Below are 18,954 nucleotides of genomic sequence, written 5' to 3' on the forward strand. Positions count from 1 at the left end.
ATGGCATGCCAGTTGCTAGTTCCAATAGAGTAATTAGGTTTGTGTGTGTGGGGCAGCATAGCAAGGAGCCAGCACAGTTTTCAAATGTTTGTGGTAAGTGGGCTGATGCAAGAGATTGGAAGCTGTTGGTTGATGTAGGCTGTAAATTGCAGGTCCCAGAGTGTATTGTAGTCACAAACTTGAGGCCAGATGTGTTGTATTCTGAATAGCGGATAGTGTATTTCATAGAGCTAACTGTTCCATTTGAACACGAAGTTGATGGAGCATATGAAAAGAAAAGGTTGAAGTATGCAGATTTGGTGGCTGAGGTAAGAGAGCGGGGCTGGCAAGCACATATTAGACCTATAGAGGTAGAGGCTAGGGGTTTCGTGGCGAAGTCTGCCACAAGACTGCTGGCTGAGTTTGGATTTAGAGGCTGTGTGATGAGAGCAGTGGTAAAGGAGTTGTCGGCGGTAGCTGAGAGATCTAGTCAGTGGGTGTGGCTAAGAAGGGATGAGGTTAGGTGAGGTAAGGACAGTACTTGAGATAAATTGTTTGGTGTGTGTAATGTTGGGATATGGGTAGGATTGTCACTTGGCTTTTCCGATAGTCATCGGGTAGCAGGGTTGTTGGTAACATTTTGTGATGGGCTACAATGTGAGCTTGGAGGGGGGTGGGTCTGGGACGCCAGACTGATGAGCCTTCTGGAGGTGTTGGGGGCTCAATTCATCGAAACACCAACAAAGGAAGGTACCTTCCTGATGACCCCAAGGAAAAGCTTGCAAGGTATTGTGTGTCCTTGTCACTTTGTTTTGAAGGTCAGTCCAGGTTTGTTTGGTTGTCTGAGTACTTGGCAGTTGAGGCAATGGACCATGAACATAGTGCACTGTGCTTCTGGATCCTTGTCGAGCCAGTATCAGATTGTAGCTGCTGCTGTGTTCTGTTCAAGCAACTAGTGTGTGCATAGGGTGTGTGAATCTATCTTGTCTTCTTAGTAGTACTGGGTAGTTGAGACGATGGGTCATGGGTATAGTAGTAGGTATTATTAGATCATAGTCGTTGGTTAGTTAATACATCCTAGCCAAGCCTGTTGCATTACTCCAGATGTTAGGTGCAGGATTTTATCATCTTCCTGTATTATGTTACCATGGTTCTAGGTAGGAGCTATCATAAGCATGTCCTCTTGCGGCAATGGCACATCCAACCCCGGCATCAGTACATCCACCGGCAAGACAGACCATCTCCCAGGTGCTTGTAGGTGCTTGCATGCATTTGTCTTAGGTAGAAGCATGCAAAAAGATAGACAATACAGGTTGAGTGTGTGGACATCAATTTAAACAGCCATTGATTTAAACGTATATAGCTCACGTGATTAGCATGTGGCTCCAGCAGGCTAATCTATAGCAGCATAACTAATGGGAGGGGTTGGGAGGTGACCACATTCATGAGGGCTCACTGAGACATTGCTTTCCAGCCAAGTCATTGTCACAACTCACACAACAGATGTTTTGTAACTCCTTGTCTTAGTGAATCTTACGCTATGTGTGACTCCAGTGAAGTTTGATTAACACCAGGTATCCCCTGGGAACCTCTATTCTCTCATGTCTGTGTGACATTAGAAATGAACCTGTGTGGTCTTATGGTGAACCTTTCAAAAGCCTCTTGTGTCAGTTTTAAGGTAATTTGTAGACAGTGGTACATGTAAAACAACATGTTGTGTACAATTAAAAATGCATGTATTCCTGACATAAACAAAGTTGTAGGTGTTTGTTTTGGTTGCCAGCAATAAGAATTATTTATTCTTAAGTGCATATTTTGGCACTTTTGCTGATACCGTCTTAAAATTATTGAAGAAAGAATTCTGAATATGCAAATACACACATAATAGTACTTTACCGCAGTACTAAGAATTTGTGCTTAATGTTAATGACTAGGTGTGACGCCGGGGGCATCGGGACAGAGGCAACCGGAGACGTGGGTTGAACAGAAGGATGTTTATTCTCCATGGCAACCAAACCAGTAAAGCTCGTAACGCACACACTGCAAGTGATGCAAAGGAAAGCTCGTAGCGCACACAAGTAAAGCTCTTAGCGCGCACACAGGTAGGGAACGCAGTGACGGACTCGCTGGATCCAGAGACGCTCATGTAGCGGCAATGTGCAGCACTGGACCAGACGACCTGCGGGCTTAAGAAAGAGCAACGTAACAAGAAACAGGTGTTCAGTATACTGGTGATTGTGACTGTGGGAGTGGTTGCGTGCGTGGGGGTGTGTGCTGGGATCGGCTGCTGGACGGGATGCGCGCCCTCTGGTGGCGACCCGGCCCCCTCACCGTGACAGAGCCCTCCCCCAAGGACCCCTCCCGTCGACTCCCACGTGGTCTTCCCCGTCGCCGCGGAGCTGGCCAGTCTGGATGTTCCCTGTGGAAGTCGGCGATAAGGGAGGGGCCTACCACTTGAGAGGCCGGTATCCAGGAGCGCTCCTCTGGTCCGTATCCGACCCAGTCCACCAGGTACTGCAAACCACCTCTTCTGCGCCGTGAGTCAAATAACCTCTCCACGAGGTACGCGGGTCCGTCCGATAACTGCAGTGGCGAGGGTGGCCGTGACGTCGAGGCCTCCTCCAATGCACCCTCTCTGTATGGCTTGAGAGCGGACACATGAAACGCACGTGACACACGTCTGTCTTCGGGCAGACTGATGCGATAGGTGACTGGGTTTAAGCGCCTCAAGATGACGTACAGGCCAGCATATCTCTCCCCCAGTTTACCTCTCCTGCCCAGGCGTCCGTCTTCGGTGGAGACTCACACCTTATTTCCTACCTGATAAAATGGGGCCTCTCCCCTCCGACGGTCGGCTTTCCTCTTGAATCGCCGGATCGCCTCCTTCAGCCACTGATAGGTGTCCTCCCACACCCGCTCGCTCCTCTTACACCACTCCTCGACGATGGGCTGGTCTGAGGACGCGGCGTTCCAAGGATAGAGCGGCGGCTGGCGACCGAGCACGCACTCGAACGGGTGCCATCCCCGTGCTGGAATGTGTGAGGGACTTTTGTGCGTACTCGGCCCAGGGCAGAAAGGCGCACCATGTGTCCGCGTGCTCGCTGCAGTAAGCGTGCAGGAACTTTCCCACCTCCTGGTTCGCGCGCTCCACCTGTCTGTTAGCCTGCGGATGGTAACCAGAGGTTAGGCTAACCGTGATGTTGTGCTTGGACAGGAACACCCGCCACACACGCGAGGTGATCGATCTTCCACTCCAAAGCTCCCACGACGCATTCGGGTGTAAGCACCGGCTCCTCGCTCGTAGACTCCGTGCTGCCAGGAAAGGACCTAGATAGCGCATCCGCACGCTGGTTCTTCTCTCCTGGCCGGTATGACACCTGGAACTTGACACAAGAGAAATACAGAGACCACCTGGCTTGACGGGCGTTCATCCGTTTTGTGGTCCTGATATATTCCAGGTTCTTGTGGTCTGTAAGCACAGTGAATGGATGCTTAGCCCCCTCAGGCCAATGCCGCCACTCACCGAATGCCTTGCGCATCGCCAACAACTCACGGTCTCCCACCCCATAATTGCGTTCGGCAGCGGTGAGCTTCTTAGAGTAGAAGGCTATGGGACGGAGGGAGCTATGCTTCTTCGGCCGCTGGGAAAGCACCGCACCTACTCCCACGTTCGACGCGTCCACCTCCACTATAAAGGGACGGTTGGGATCCGGTTGGTGCAGAACCGGCGCGTCGACAAACGCTTGCTTCAGCTGGTTGAACGCTCTCGTAGACCTCTCTGTCCAGCGAAGCTTAATACCTCCTCGTCTCAGCATGTCAGTAAGGGGCTCTGCGATCTGGCTATATGCGCGTATGAACCGCCTATAGAAATTTGCGAAGCCCAGAAATCTCTGAAGCTCGCGCCGTGTGTGAGGCTGCGTCCATTTCACGACCGCCTCCACCTTCCTGTGCTGCATGTGCACGAAGCCTGGCCTAATGGTGTAACCTAGGAAGTTCACCTCACTGAGATGGAACTCACACTTCTCGAGCTTGCAATACAAACGATTGCGCAAGAGCGTGCCCAGAACTGCCCGTACATCACGCACATGTTGGTTGAAGGAGGGTGAATAGATCAGGATGTCGTCGATGTAAGCGACAACGCATCTATTCAGATACTCCCTTAAGACCTCGTTAATGAACGCCTGGAAGAACTCATAGTGACTCGTAGAGGTACTAAACGCCGTCTTCCATTCATCACCCTTGCGTACGCGAATAAGGTTGTAGGCGCTGCGTAGATCCAGTTTAGTGAATACTTTAGCCTTCCTTAACTGCTCCAGTGCCGACGGCACTAGAGGCAGCGGGTAGGCAAAGTTCACTAAGAGGGAATTGAGCCCTCGATAATCTACACATGACCTCAGACCACCGTCTTTCTTCTTTACGAAGAAGACGCTGGCTGAGGCGGGAGAGGTGGAGGGAGTTATATAGCCCTGAGCAAGAGCCTCCTTAACATACTGAGCCATAACCCGCTCCTCTTCCTGAGAAAGTGGATAGACTCGACCGCGCGGTGGCGTAGTACCTGCCTTGAGGGTGATGTGACAGTCCCAAGGTCGGTGGGGTGGTAACTGGGTGGCCTTGGCAGCGCTGAATACATCCACTAGATCACGGTACGGAGCGGGAATGACCGGGGTGGAGCTGACACCCGGGAGGGAGACCGAGTGCCCTGGAGGGGCGCTACCCACTTCAGCAGCCTACCCGTGGACCAGTCGATAACGGGGTTGTGAAGCTTGAACCATGGGAGACCTAACGTGATGGAATAGTGTGTGGAAGGGAGTACATAAAAACTAATAAGTTCCCTTCGGCCCTGAACGTGTATGGTGACTGGTGCAGTGCGGTGAGAAATAAATCCCCCGCCCACAGGCCGCCCGTCCAGTGCTTGCATGTGTCTCGGCTCCTCCAGTTGAATCAGGGGCACCCTCAGCTGCTCCGCGACGCTCCTCCGTATCAGGTTCCCCGAGGCTCCAGAATCCACTAGGGCAAACACAGATAGAGACATCGCCCCGTAAGACACCGATGCCTCCCACGTTAAAAGGTTACCCATCAGAGAGTTACTTACCCTTACCCTGGGGGAGGGGGGCGACAGCACCCATCTCCATGGGCTCGGCTGTCATGGTCTCACGGGGCGGTGTGTGTGTGGGAGCCTGCAGGGCCGCAGGAGACGCCGTTCCTCGTCTTCGCTCCTGCAGCAACCTGTCTGTAGAGATCGCCAGGTGAACCACCTGGTTGAACTCTTGCCCCTCTGGCCGACAGGTCAGTTCCGCCCTCAGGTCAGGCTTGAGTCCCGCCAGGAAGACGTCGGTGAGAGCTGCGTCACCCCATCCAGTCCTGGTGGCCAGGGTCCGGAATTCCAGGGCGTAATCAGCGGCGCTACGAGCTCCCTGTCTCGACTGTAACAGGCTCTGCCCGCAGAATCTCCCGCGACTAGGGTGACTGAAGACCACCCGCAGTTCGCGAACGAACAGGTCATATCCTCGGGTGCACGGGGTCCCCCGCTGACCTGGGCTGCTCCCCAGTCCAGTGCCCTGCCTTGCAGAAGGATATCTTCTCCTTTTCCTCGATATGCGGCAGGCTGTTAAAATACAACTGGCACTGGACCAGGAAGCCCTCGCAGCGCTCCGGGTCTCCTCCGTAGGGTTCAGGGGGAGAAATCGGCGTCCGCGGTAGCAGAGGGCGTGTTGACGCCTGCACTGTTAAAGCTTGTATGCAGGTCGTCAGAGTGGACACCAGCGAGCGGAGTTCCTGGAGCTCCTGCTGTTGCTTACCCAGGACGATGCCTTGGTGGGCCAGCACCTCTAGAGGTGAGGTGCCCTCATCTCCGGCTGCTCCAGGCTGCACATTCTGTGACGCCGGGGGCGTCGGGACAGAGGCAACCGGAGACGTGGGTTGAACAGAAGGATGTTTATTCTCCATGGCAACCAAACCAGTAAAGCTCGTAACACACACACTGCAAGTGATGCAAAGGAAAGCTCGTAGCGCACACAAGTAAAGCTCTTAGCGCGCACACAGGTAGGGAACGCAGTGACGGACTCGCGGTGACACTAAGGACCTTGCAGACCTCGCGGTGACACTAAGGTGTACCAGTGTTGGTACAACCAGTGTTGTTTTTAATTTCATATTTCTTTTTCAGAGGTTTATCACAAGCTGAAATATCTGTGGAATGATGATACAAACTCGTGTGGCTTTGTCAAGTCAATAAGTTGTTATTCAGGAGGAATTATTCTTAATTCCATTCCTGGGGACCCCACAGTCTGGCAGTTTCAGGATCTCTCTGCCTCAACACACCTGATCCAACACACAAGGGGTTTGATCTTCAGCTCACTGATGAGCTACATCAGGTGTGCTGGGACGAGGAAGAACCTGAAGGACCTCAAGCAGATGAGCAAATGTATGGGTACCGAATGTGTGTTCAGAGGTAGTACTTTTGAATCTTGGTGGTGCATGAAGTGTAGGATATTTTTAAATCCTGTAAACACACTGAATGTGAGTGGAATGACATATATAATATGTTACGAGCATAATATGTTAATAATTCACAAGAAATTAATTTATTAATCTTGATTTCTGTTTTATATCTCAGGTGCTGGTACAGAACAGTGTCATGGCTTGTACGCAACAGTGTGCTACTGATTACCTCAGAAATGCACGGCAGGTTCTGATACGAAATCTGCAGAACTTTCCACTTATTACTGAGAATCTTTACCAGCGCAAGGTTTTCAATGAGCATGAAGTTGATGCACTTCAGGCAGAGAAAACAGACTTTAACAGAGCGAGATTTATACTGGACTATGTTACTAACAAAGGGGAACTTGCCTGCTATGAGTTACTGAAAATCCTCGACATAACCAGAGAAAGGACATTACATCCTGATTCACACCATTGGATCAGCTGTTTCCCCTTCAGAGAAGATGCTGACATTGACTACACTGTAGGTGAGTAATGTTCTCATGAAGACTGAAACAAAAATTATGGATAGCAAGTTGTCATTAATGTCTTTCATTTCGCATAACAACAACCAACATGGCATACCATTTAAAACGCGTAAGGTGTAAAAAAAACGTTCAGCCATTTGTCGTTTCGGTCGCGGTACGTCTCGGCACGTCTCGGCAAGTAGGCCTATAAACATTTTTTGTTGTTTGTGTGACGCCGGGGGCGTCAGGACAGAGGCAGCTGGAGGCGCAGGTTGAATTGAAGGGAGTTTATTCTCCATGATAACGAAAACCAAAACGGACAACGAAAACTGGCATTAAGCGAAACAATGCACGTAGCTTGTAGTGATGAGCTAGAGAGGTCCAGTGTGGCTTCTAGAGGCAATAGGGGTGGGAATTGTTTACTATCTCACGATTCGATTCGATTCCGATTTTGGGGGCCACAATTCAATTCAAAATCGATTTTCGATTCAAAACGATTTTCGGTTCAAAAAACAATTTGATTTATAAAAATTTCTGCTTAAGTCTATAAAATCTGCATGATCTACTACAGTCTACTTTGCAAGACAGAATGACAAATACAGAAAATAAAGTGTCTTTCACATTTAATTAACAAAAATAATGTGCTTTGGTAAAACAAAATGCTTTTTGTTGTTACCAAAATTCTTGAGCTTCATTTTACAAGCTGTCAGGGCTGGCTCGGATGCTGTTCCCCCAGCTGTGGCTAGGGGCACCAGAGTCAGTCCCAGACTATACTGGCGTAACCGTACGTTCTCAGCCAGTCTCTGCTTTCTCTGTGATTGCTTTTCGTTTGAAGGTGTCTCGCCACCTCTCTTTCTCTTTACTTATTCGAGTATCTATCTCCTGCGTCGCTTCCTGACTCATCTCAAGTTTTCCCAATCCTGCATTTCTTCCTATCCGTTTTGCCTTTATTTTTGGGAAGGGTTTTATTTTACTGCGGCGTTTTTTGCCAATTACTTCTTCTTGCGTCCTTGGTTTCGTTTTCGCGTTGCATTTATCCGCGTTTTTTTTAGTTACTGTTGTTGTTTTGTTTCTTTCTCCCGTCTCACTACGGTTAACTGTTATTTTTCCCGCGGTGTATTTTGCGCGTTGTTTTTTGTTTCTATTTGCTCCATGCCCTCACGGTTTTGGTTTCTATTCTCTTGCGCATCGAGTCTCCCGTGTTGTTTTGTTTGTTAGTTCTGGGTCGCTGTGCGCGTTTTCCTCTCACTAATACATGTGACAAGTGTCAAATATATTGCTTTTGCGAGCCGGCACTCGTGTCCACCCTTCTCTATATTATTTCACGCTGTGTGTACGTTCCCGTGCTCACCGCGTTACACACGCCTTGCACAAGAGCTACATTGTGTCAAGTTCGGTCTTCCCTGGCATTTGTAAATACCAAAATAAACCCATATTTTTGCCTTAAATGAAGACCAGACAGGTTGAATATCTCTTTCCTCCATCTGTTTTGAAATCTTTCCGCACACGAGTGTGTCCCAGAACCTGCTGCGTAAAGTCTGCGTAATTTTGTAATTACGTAACGCGACTTAGAATCGATTTTGGGACATTTAAAATCGATTCTGAATCGTAGTAAATGAGAATCGATTTTTGATATATGAATCGATTTTTTGGCACACCTCTACTCGAAGTGGTCCCGTCCTCCACCGAATTTGCGGTTTTCCTACTTCTGGTAGCAACTCCCCTTTCCATCTTAACATATATTCACTGGTATTAGCACAAAAGTAAATTTAGGGGGGTATTTTAAAACACCGTCGGGAGCGCGCTAATTAGGCTGTCATCCTCTCGCTAGCGGAACCGGAAACCCCCATTCATACATTTTATTCTGTAGAACAAACTCGGATCAAAAACATGATGCAATAATAAGGTCATTCCAAAGTACAACTTGTTAGCTTTCAGAAATACTAAAAGAAATTTAAAAAACATTGTGGAAAAAAGTAAATGTTACTTTTATTGAGCAAGGGGTTGTAGAATATCTCGGATGACGTATGCATTTTGTATGCATCATTAAATATTTATGCCACTTTATATGTATTAAGTGGCCATAGAATATTAGAAACAATGTTGTCTATCAAAAGTGTAGTAATTGTTTTACCTTTGTAATGATATTCAGGTACGAAGCCTTGTCTCAGCTACCAAAAACAACTTGAAGCCAAAGCTAAAAGCATCTCAGGGAGAGGGTGGGATCAGTGCTGTAAACACCTACAGGATAAAACAAGAGCTCACGGCACTTTTATACCTCTGGTCCTAGACACTGATGCAGACCTAAACTCTGCACAAAATAAAATTAAAATAAAAAACAGAAAATGCAAGAAATGTCGGCCCAAGAAGCTAAAGAGTTTCATTCCTGTGCAGACACACAAACTCTCACCTGAAGACCTTTTGCGTAGTCATGAGAAGGAAATACTTGTTATAGGAAAACCTGGAATAGGAAAAACAGCAGTTGTTCTTCAAATGCTCTCCCTCTGGTCCAGTAAAGACAACAGGAAGTTAGACTACATGTTCTACTTTGATGAGAGTGCATTTACCACTGTCTCTAATCTCATCAGCTTGGAATCTCTTCTGTTTGATCTGTACCTAAAACCCCCAGAGAAAGACAGAAAGGAAGTGTTACAGGATATTGAAGAAAACTCTGAGAACGTCATCATTGTGTTCGATGGCATCAGTACTTTGGAGCACAACCCCATTTTAAAGAAGATTATAGAGCGAGACCTTCTGCCTGAGGCGAAGATTGTGATCACATGCAGATCAGAGGAGGAAGATGAATTTCTTTTTGCAGACAGGCACCCTTGCAGAGTTTATGTAAAAGGGTTCAGTGAGGAGTCTATCAGGACTTACCTTACACAGATGATTGGTTCTACCCCTGAATTTCTGAATATTGCTTTGAACAATCAGGATCTTATCAGTCTTTGCCACATCCCAATTTATGCCTTCATGGTGGCGTATTGCATTTCTTTCAATGTCGCAGCTCACAAGCATCCGATAACTGTTACAGAAATGTATGTCCATATCCTCCGTCAAGACTTGAAAAAGGCTGGGAGAAAAAATGCAGAACAAGTGGACAAATACATAAATGATGTCAAAGGTCAGCTTCGTCTCTTGATGAAAACTGCCTTTACTGCAACTGTGCAGAAAATTGTAAACATCAAAGATGCAGTCAGCAATGAGATTGAAATCACTCAATGTTTTCTGAGAAAAATCACAATCCAGAACACTCCCACTTCTGTGAACAGTTTCTATGCGTTTCTGCACAGTACAGTGCAGGAATTCTTCTCTGCATTGTGGCTGCTTGGAAATCCAGGTGAAATTGATGAGGTTCTTCAAAACTGTTTGACAAAGGAGCAAAAACACATGAAACATGTGATTCCTTTCCTCTGTGGGCTCCTCTCAGAACAGAACCTCAAACTGCTGAAGAATCTTTTTACAGAGGATCAAATCAGAAGAGCCTCTGATGGGATGTTCACAAAAGTCCTGAACACATTTCTACAGCCTCAGCCAAATGGGCAGGTTGGGAGCGATGATGATGAAGTCAGTGTTCTTCTCTTTGTGTGTCAGTGCTTGTATGAATCTCAGTCCCCTGAAGCTTGCTTGCTCTTCCTGGAGAAAATGAACTATGATCTAGACTTGAGTGAAGAAGACCTTGATCCACATCAGTGCTGTGCAGTGTCTTATGTGATCAGCCAGTCCAGAGAAAAACAGGTTCATCTGAGCTTGGAAGACTGCAGTGTATCTGACACTGGGATTCAGATGATTCTCAGATTCAAATCTCATTTTAGGTATTTATTTTTGGTTGTGCTCTTCATTTTTACTTGTAACCAAGTAAAGATTTACAACAACATCAACAATAATATGTAATACTAGTAGTAACTATGATTACTATAGTATAGTATAGTAGTATAACTATGTTTTCCTTTTGTAGAGATGAGCCTTCTACTCTCTGCCATGTCTGGAGGTCAGTGCTGTGCTGTGAGAAACCCAGAGATTTCACAGCTTTACTGGATATTTGTGGGAAAGAGATGCACCTTCTTGTCCCTGGTGAAGCATCCATGTTCAGGAAGGCTATAGAGGTCATGAGTCAAGGGTCAGAGAAGATCAGCCTCCATCTCCACTGTACAGAAGATACACAGAGGTTCAGTGATGATCTCTGTAACGTGGTGCTCAAGGCTCTTCCATATGTGAAGTCCCTTAGGTGAGTAGTGAAGTCCTCCCTAAATATCACTTACATTATATAATAACAATGACCTGAGAATTAATGAACTGGTGTCATTAGGTGAGTAGTACAGTCCTCCCTAAATATCACTTACATTATATAATAACAATGACCCAAGAATGAATGAACTGGTGTCATTAGGTGAGTAGTACAGTCCTCCCTAAATATCACTTACATTATATAATAACAATGACCTGAGAATTAATGAACTGGTGTCATTAGGTGAGTAGTACAGTCCTCCCTAAATATCACTTACATTATATAATAACAATGACCTGAGAATTAATGAACTGGTGTCATTAGGTGAGTAGTACAGTCCTCCCTAAATATCACTTACATTATATAATAACAATGACCCAAGAATGAATGAACTGGTGTCATTAGGTGAGTAGTACAGTCCTCCCTAAATATCACTTACATTATATAATAACAATGACCCAAGAATGAATGAACTGCTGTCATTAGGTGAGTAGTGCAGCCTACTTACATTATATAATAAAAATGATCCAAGAATGAATGAACTGGTGTCATTAGGTGAGTAGTGAAGTCCTCCCTAAATATCACTTACATTATATAATAGCAATGATCCAAGAATGAATGAACTGGTGTCATTAGGTGAGTAGTGCAGCCCTCCCTAAATATCACGTATGTTTGTTTTCATGCAGTATGGTTGCCTCTGAGAATCCCAGCTCTGCCAGCTACAGGGTTGTTGTGTAGTGGCTGACCCTACGCTCTGATCCTAGCTTCTAAAAAAGATGTGATATGAGAACACTGCATTATGTTGCTTGTACTGACATTGAGCAATGAAAAAAAATTTTTTATATTGAATCTTAAAAATAATTAATAGATTGTCTAGAATAATTGTAATTACTTCTATAACCCTAGTTGTTCAATAGCAGGAGAAAGTCATCTTGATATCTGACTACAGAAGCTCCAGTAGCACAATGTATATTAGCTGAGAAACTTATACCTGCTGTGACACACTTTCCCTTGAGTGTAATGTAAGGACAAACCGGCAGCATTATTCCCCAGTAACCTGAAGGTCAAAGAGGAGGGCAGTCATGATAGTCATGGTACAGCCCTTGACCCCTCCCTTTGGGCGTGTCTATGTGTAGTCTTCATCTGTTTTGTCTATATATGTACTTCCTGTGGGTGTGGTTACGTGTGCGTGTGTTCATTCGTTGCACCCGTCTCGTTATTGTGATGTGTTGTAATTGGTTCTCGTTTACGTCTAGGTATTTAATGTGTGTCGATGTTGTGCTTGTCGCTTGTCTTTGTTTGAGTCAAAGTCCCTGTTGCGTTTGTCTGTGAGTGTTCTTGTCTATAAGCACTACCTCGCTATTTAAATAAACTTCTTCGTGTTAAAGAAACGGATACGTCTCAGTGAGGACATTCTTCCCTGAACCCCTCATTACAGCCTCATCTATTTCCTCTGCGTTCATGCTGTTGGGTGACTGTAATATTCACGTTGACTCTGGCTGCGAACTTTCTGCTGAACTAATGAATATTCATTCATTCATATAGACTATTCATATATGCTGTGGATTCACTCAGCATGTTGATTTCCCTTCTCATACTCATGGTCACATTCTTGACCTGTTTTGGTCTTTTGGTTTTTTTGGTTCAGACTCTTCTTCCTCTTACATTAAGCAGTTTTCACACAAAGATTTGGTCACACATTACAAAAGTACTGTCTCTGTAAAGTACTGTCTCTTGATAATTGATAACTATGCTCCTCTCAAAACTAAATTAATCCCTGGTACTCATACTAACCTTCATTCACCTCAGAGCTTAGACGCAGACATTTACAGCACCTGTACAAGAAAATTGTTTTCACTGTTAATTTCTCACTCTCACTCTGCTGAGTATGTTTCTGATTATAGGGACACATTGCATGCTGTCTCTTCTCTTCTTCTAAATACTGGCAGACATAGGACAAAAGTTCTCTTCATTACCATAAATACATATTCAACGGCTCTCATCACCCACCTGTTACACCTATGCCTAGTGGCAAATCTTTTAGTATTATTTTCAGGAGAAAAATAAATATATAAAAATAAGCATATCCTCATGTTAACCCAGTCCTGTCTCTCACAGGTCCCTGAGTCTTTAACACCTGCGTCTTTATATCTGCCAGCTCTTACTGTCACGTTGAGGACCCCGGCCCCTCCCTTTTGGGTGTGTGTTTACGTTGTCCACGTGCATCGTCTGCGCCTGTGGATCTACGTGGTTATGGTTATGTCGTGTGATAATCTGTCTCACCTGTGACTCGTCTCGTAATCACGTGGGGCTAATGTGGTTTGTCTATTTAATGTGCGCTCGCGCAGTGTCCTGTGCTCGTCGTTGTCTAAAGTCTTCACGTTGCTGTGAGTGTTTCATGTTCTCCGTGCGCTTTGTGCGCTATATGTTAAGAAGAATAAAAGTGACCTTGTATGAACCAACGGATTCTGTGTCTCGTCCTTCTGCCGCCTGCCGCGTCACAGAACGACGAGCCACCAGAGACACAAGAAAATGCCAGGCTATAAGAACAAGACCAAGCCAAAGAAGGGTAAGAAGCCCAGCAAGCGGCATCACCGCTCTTCATCCTCTCCCCCACGCCGCGAAGTTCCGCCGATGCTGGCGCAGCTGGAAGATGACCCAGTGTGCGCGTCCCTGCTGCATCAGGCTCGGGAACACCATGACCCCGAGTCAGCGGAGAAGGTCCGCCAGGAGGCAGTGCGGCTGTGGGGGAAATACCACCCTTCTTCCTCCAGGGAGCTCTCACCCCTGAGGCTCCTTTGAGCTTTACGCGACGGAGAAGACCCCCAAGAGCGAGTTTGGGGAGGGGGACTCTCCAAGCGAGGAGGAGGAGCAGGACGACGAGGAGGAGGGCTGCCCTCCGTCGCTATATGACGCCTCCACCATGGACTACGGTGGAGGGGAGGAGGAGGACTACCCCCCGTCCGTTTGCTCCGCCCCCACGGTGGACTATGGTGGGGGAGAGGGGAACGAGGACGACTACCCTCCGTCCGAGTGCTCCGCACCTGCTGTAGGCTACGGTGAGGAAGAGGAGGAGTACGAAGACGATTACCCACCGTCAGAGTGCTCCGCACCTGCCGTCGGCTACGGTGAGGAAGAGGAAGAGTACGAGGAGGAAGACCGTCCTCTGTCCGTGCACTCGGGCATCTCAGAGTGCACGGACAGCGAGCTCGACTCGGAGGACGAAGGCAATCCGCCCCCCTCTGAGTGTTCTGCTGGGACTGTGAAGGGGAGATGGACACCAGAGGCGGGCCCATCCTCCGATCACTCCGGAGGAGAGAGGATGGACTGCTCCCGGGGTGGCAGCCCGGAGCAGTCCATGGAGTGGAACCGGAGAGAAAAGGAAGAGGACATGGAGACCGTAGGGGATCTCCCAAGCGGCCCCCTCGGGGCGTCTGCCGGCCGCTCTGCACCTGGCACGTCCGCCAGCCGCGCAGCACCCAGCGGAGTGTCCGCAGCGAAGACTGGAGGAGGACCGTCCCCCGCAGCACCTGCAGCTCCCGGTCTCTCTCCCCTCCTAGCTCTCCTCCTGACGCGCAGCCTGGCGCCTGTTACGTGTTTGTCTGTTCCGGTGTTCGTAAGTCTTCCCGTTTGTTTGCCGAACCCCCTTTTCCCGTTTGTGCCTTTTTCAACTTTGCCAATCCAACTTCTATTCTCAAATCTTCTGCTCCTGTTATTTGTGCTTCTGTTACAGATCTGATTAGCCTGTCTTTCTTATTAGGTACTGTCCCACCTTCTCTTAAAATAGCAGCCGTCACTCCCACACTAAAGTAGCCTGGGTTAGATCCAGCCTCATTGGACAATTACAGACCAATCTCCAGCCTACACTTCCTGAAGTTGAAGTTCCTAGTTGAAATCATCTCTGACCATGTTTGTGTTTTTCTGCAGTTTCTCAGCACCATCACATATGGAAGTAAGTTCATCCAGGCTTAAGATGAAGTCATTACTGAAGATTTGTGTTCATGCAGCTCTCTACATGAAGGAAAACATACAGGTTGTTGTTCCAAAAGTAGCTGTCCTGTCTGAACATGACTCAAAGGACTTTCTAATGGATCTGTACTCATATGTGAAGGACTATGAGGCTCAAACAGGCAGCAGTGTCTTTCCTGTACTGCAACCGCTTTACAGGTCTTTTCCTGTCTGGTACACCATGTCTAATGTGTGGTCCATCAATCTCATGGAAAGAAAGGCCTCACATTTTCTAGAAGCTCTAAAAGTTCAAACAGCAAAGAAACCAGTAAACGTGTGGGGCTGGTCAGATGAAGAGAGTGAAGTGAGGAGTTTCCTTCCGTGTCTGCCCTACATCTCCCAGCTCAGGTGAGTCTTTAGAAGATGAAATGCTGTTGTACAATACAGAGGATCAGCTAAGGAACAATATGTACATGGAAGAAACCGAAACTAAAGTTCCCAGCAATGAACCTGCCTCTGAAACACACTTTACCTGCAGTACAAGTCATTAACAACCTTTACCAGAGCTTTTTCCTGCTATGTGTAACTCAGAAGCCAGGTTGTTAGTACGGAACTTGTTAGAGTTGATCCACCATCTCATTCTACAACGCTGGCCATCAGTAGACTGAAAATGGATATATAAAAATATAAATGTGCCATATTTTGTCGATTGTGATTTTTCAGCGCAATCGAAATTTGTCCTCCGCATTTTACCCATCTGTGCAGTTAGAACACACACACACACTAGTGATTACTAGGGGACTGTGGATCATACGTGCCCAGAGCGGTGGGCAGACCTAGCCCGGCTCCCGGGGAGCAGTTGGGGTTAGATGCCTTGCTCAAAGGCACCTCAGTCATGGCCTCAGGTCTGGGAATCAAACCCACGACCCTCCGGTCACAAGACCAGTTCCCTACCACCAGGCCATGACAGGCCATATATAATGGTGTAAATCCAAATGATGAAGGTGGGAGGAAGATGATGATTGAGGGCACAGCTATAAGTTTCAGTTGTTTAAGATGTTTTTTCTTAGTTTAGTGTGAAAGATCTTTTTAAGCAAAATAGGTGAAATGCTAATTTCTGAAAATAAGTTCATGTCGTCATAATACAGTTATATATCATTGCAATATGTAACAGTAATTGTTGTTGGGCAATGATGAATCTTAAGCTTAGAAAAAGTTAATACCTATAAGTTTGTTAAATAAGTGTAAAATTAAATTGTTAATTGTTAATTGTGATTTTTTTTGGTGCAAGGAGAACTGAACCCTTGTATATCTTAGAATATAAATATTCTATCTCCTCTAATACTTCAATAATCGTTACAGATCATAAAAGGGCTTACACACAGTTGTTTAAGGCATTTTCAACAGTAACAGTAAGATGGTAAAGGTGCTGAAATTATTTATGATACGATCACATCAAATATCTCATAGAACATCACTTCATTATCACTGTGCACTTGTGTTCAGTCCCAGTTCACTCACTGTTAGCTCTCACTACATAACAGTTTATCATTAACTTTATCAAAAAAGATGTCGTATTAGGACACATCCAGAAGGAAGAAAATTCCATAACTCCAGGTTTTGAACATTATGGCAGTTTCTCTCAATGATCTTGTTAGGCATCTGTCACATAGGGCTACGCCCCCTCTCCTAGCTGTCACTCCAGTTTCCCTGTTCCTCGTGTCTGTAGTTCCTTGCCCGTTAGTCCCGCCCAGCTTGTCTGTTTCTATGGTTTCCCATTGTCTTCCACACCCTTGTCATCAGTGTTGTCACCTGGTCCTAGTCTAGTCCTGTGTATTTATAGTCCTTGTATTTCCCATGTCTGGTTATCGGTTGTTTTGTGCATTCATGTTCCTTGTGATCTCTAACGTTCGTAGTTTTCCGTTTCATGTCTCGTTGTTTTCCCCATGATCTCCGTGTGTTCCTGCCTGGTCCGTGAGTCCTCCTAGTTGTGTTTGTAATTCATGTCCGGATTGCCTGCTCGTTTTGACCCGCACCTGTTACCTTGACCACATCTTTGGAATTCCTTAGAATAAATCTCGCTCTCCTCAGCGTTTGTGTCCGCCTCCCTGTTCTGCCTTGCGCAGATCGTTACAGCATCATTAAACCAGGGCCCACTGCCGCATCTGTGAAAAGAGAAAATCAAATGTTTCTGTTTTAACCTGCAACCTGTAGGCTATATAGTAATTCTGGGACATCGTGTGCACTTTTTAATCAATTTAGAATGCATAACATTGTAACGTAAAATGCAAAACAATTATGAAATCACAATAACCCCAAATATCAGACAGTTTTGTTTGACATCCAGGAAGATATGAGGCATGTTGGTCAGAATTGGGCCTGATTTTGGCAGCTGTGTATGGTTTTGACTTTTTGACATTTTTACAGGGCTTGCAGCTGTAGAGTTCTTGCCCCATTATTCAGTTTCTAAAGTAAACCCATCCATTTCTGACCAGGCTTTTATTGAAGTTTGTGATTGCTTAAAGTGGAACAACTTTCAAAAGTGACTGCACATAAGCTCATCATGGGACCATTTAAAAGTCATACAAATGTTTGTATACATAACCAGAAAACATAGCTGTTTATCAAGTTAAGTAGTGAAATAGTATTACTCATACTGGTGCCTTGATTTGTGTGCACATACTAGTCTTGAAAGAGGAGTTAGCAAAGAACATAGTAGAGGTGAAACAAGTGTAGATAGGGTGATGTGTCTGAAGATAGAAGTAGAAGGTCTGATGTTGAATGTTGCCAGTGGTTATGCTCCACAGGTTGGATGTGAGGAAGAGGAAAAAGAGAGGTTTTGGAAGGATCTAGATGAAGTGAAAGTATTCCCAGTGAGGAGAGAGTGGTGATTGTAACAGACCTATATGGACATGGTGAAGGAAACAGATGATGAGGAAGCAATGGGTAGGTTTGGTGTCAAGGAAAGGAACCAGGAAGGACAGATGGTGGTGGATTCTGCCAAGAGGATGGAAATGGCTGTAGTCAACACTTATTTCCAAAAAGGAACATAGGGTGACCTATGAGAGTGGAGGGAGGAGTACACAAGTAGACTACATTCTGTGTAGAAGACGAAACACGACAGAGATTGGAGACTATAAGATTGTGACAGGAGAGAGCGTGGCCAAACAGCATCGTATGGTGGTGTGTAGAATGATGTCAAAAAAACGTCAAACCAGAGAAGACCAAATGGTGGAAACTGAAGAAGGAAGGAATGTGGTAAAGAGTTAATAGAGGAGCTGTTAAAGGCGCTGGGTTAGACTTGTTAAGGATAGGAATGGTAATGTTTTAACAAGTGAGGAGAGTGTGATGAGAAGATGGAAGGAGTACTTTGAGGAGCTAATGAATGAAGAGAATGAAATGGAACAAAGAGTAGAGTTTGGAAAGTTTTGGAGGGGATGAAGAAGGGAAGGCAGATGGACCTGATGGCATACCAGTGGAGGTACGGAAATCTCTAGGAGAGATAGCAGTGAGGTCTTTGACTCATCTATTCAATGGTATGGTTGAGAGTGAGAAAATGCCAGAGGAATGGAGGAGAGGTGTGCTGGTACCCATTTTTAAGAACAAGGGTGATGTACAGAGTTGTAACAACTACAATGGAATTAAGTTGATGAGCCACACATTGAAGATCTGGGAGAAAGTTGTAGAAGCTAGACTTAGACAAGAGGGAACTATTTGTGAGCAGCAGGGTGTCATGCCAAGAAAGAGCACCACAGATGCCAACTTTGCTTTGAGGATGGACAAGTACCGGTAGGGTCAGAAAGAACTCTGAGTGCTGTCTGCTTTTAGAGCTTGTCAAAGCAAGCTATGAACAAA

The 18,954-nt window shown here is 46.1% G+C and overlaps 1 protein-coding gene across 5 annotated transcripts in view; it reads left to right on the plus strand.

Moving 5' to 3' along the window:
• LOC143523103 (nucleotide-binding oligomerization domain-containing protein 1-like) overlaps positions 1-18,954 on the plus strand; it is a 31,345-nt gene that overhangs the window by 1,312 nt on the left and 11,079 nt on the right. The window contains exons 1-6 of one of the 5 annotated variants that reach the window (XM_077017303.1): positions 2,366-2,490; positions 6,143-6,427; positions 6,593-6,944; positions 9,076-10,738; positions 10,882-11,151; positions 15,079-15,507. In XM_077017303.1, coding sequence (XP_076873418.1) covers positions 6,614-6,944; positions 9,076-10,738; positions 10,882-11,151; positions 15,079-15,507 — 2,693 coding nt within the window. In that variant the 5' untranslated portion in view covers positions 2,366-2,490; positions 6,143-6,427; positions 6,593-6,613. Of the gene's footprint in view, positions 1-1,913; positions 6,428-6,592; positions 6,945-9,075; positions 10,739-10,881; positions 11,152-15,078; positions 15,508-18,954 lie in introns of those variants that run through there. The other 4 variants (XM_077017282.1, XM_077017299.1, XM_077017291.1 and 1 more) reach the window with 4 other exon arrangements.

This window comes from Brachyhypopomus gauderio, chromosome 1, assembly GCF_052324685.1.
Source record: "Brachyhypopomus gauderio isolate BG-103 chromosome 1, BGAUD_0.2, whole genome shotgun sequence".
Classification (NCBI taxonomy): Eukaryota; Metazoa; Chordata; class Actinopteri; order Gymnotiformes; family Hypopomidae; genus Brachyhypopomus; species Brachyhypopomus gauderio.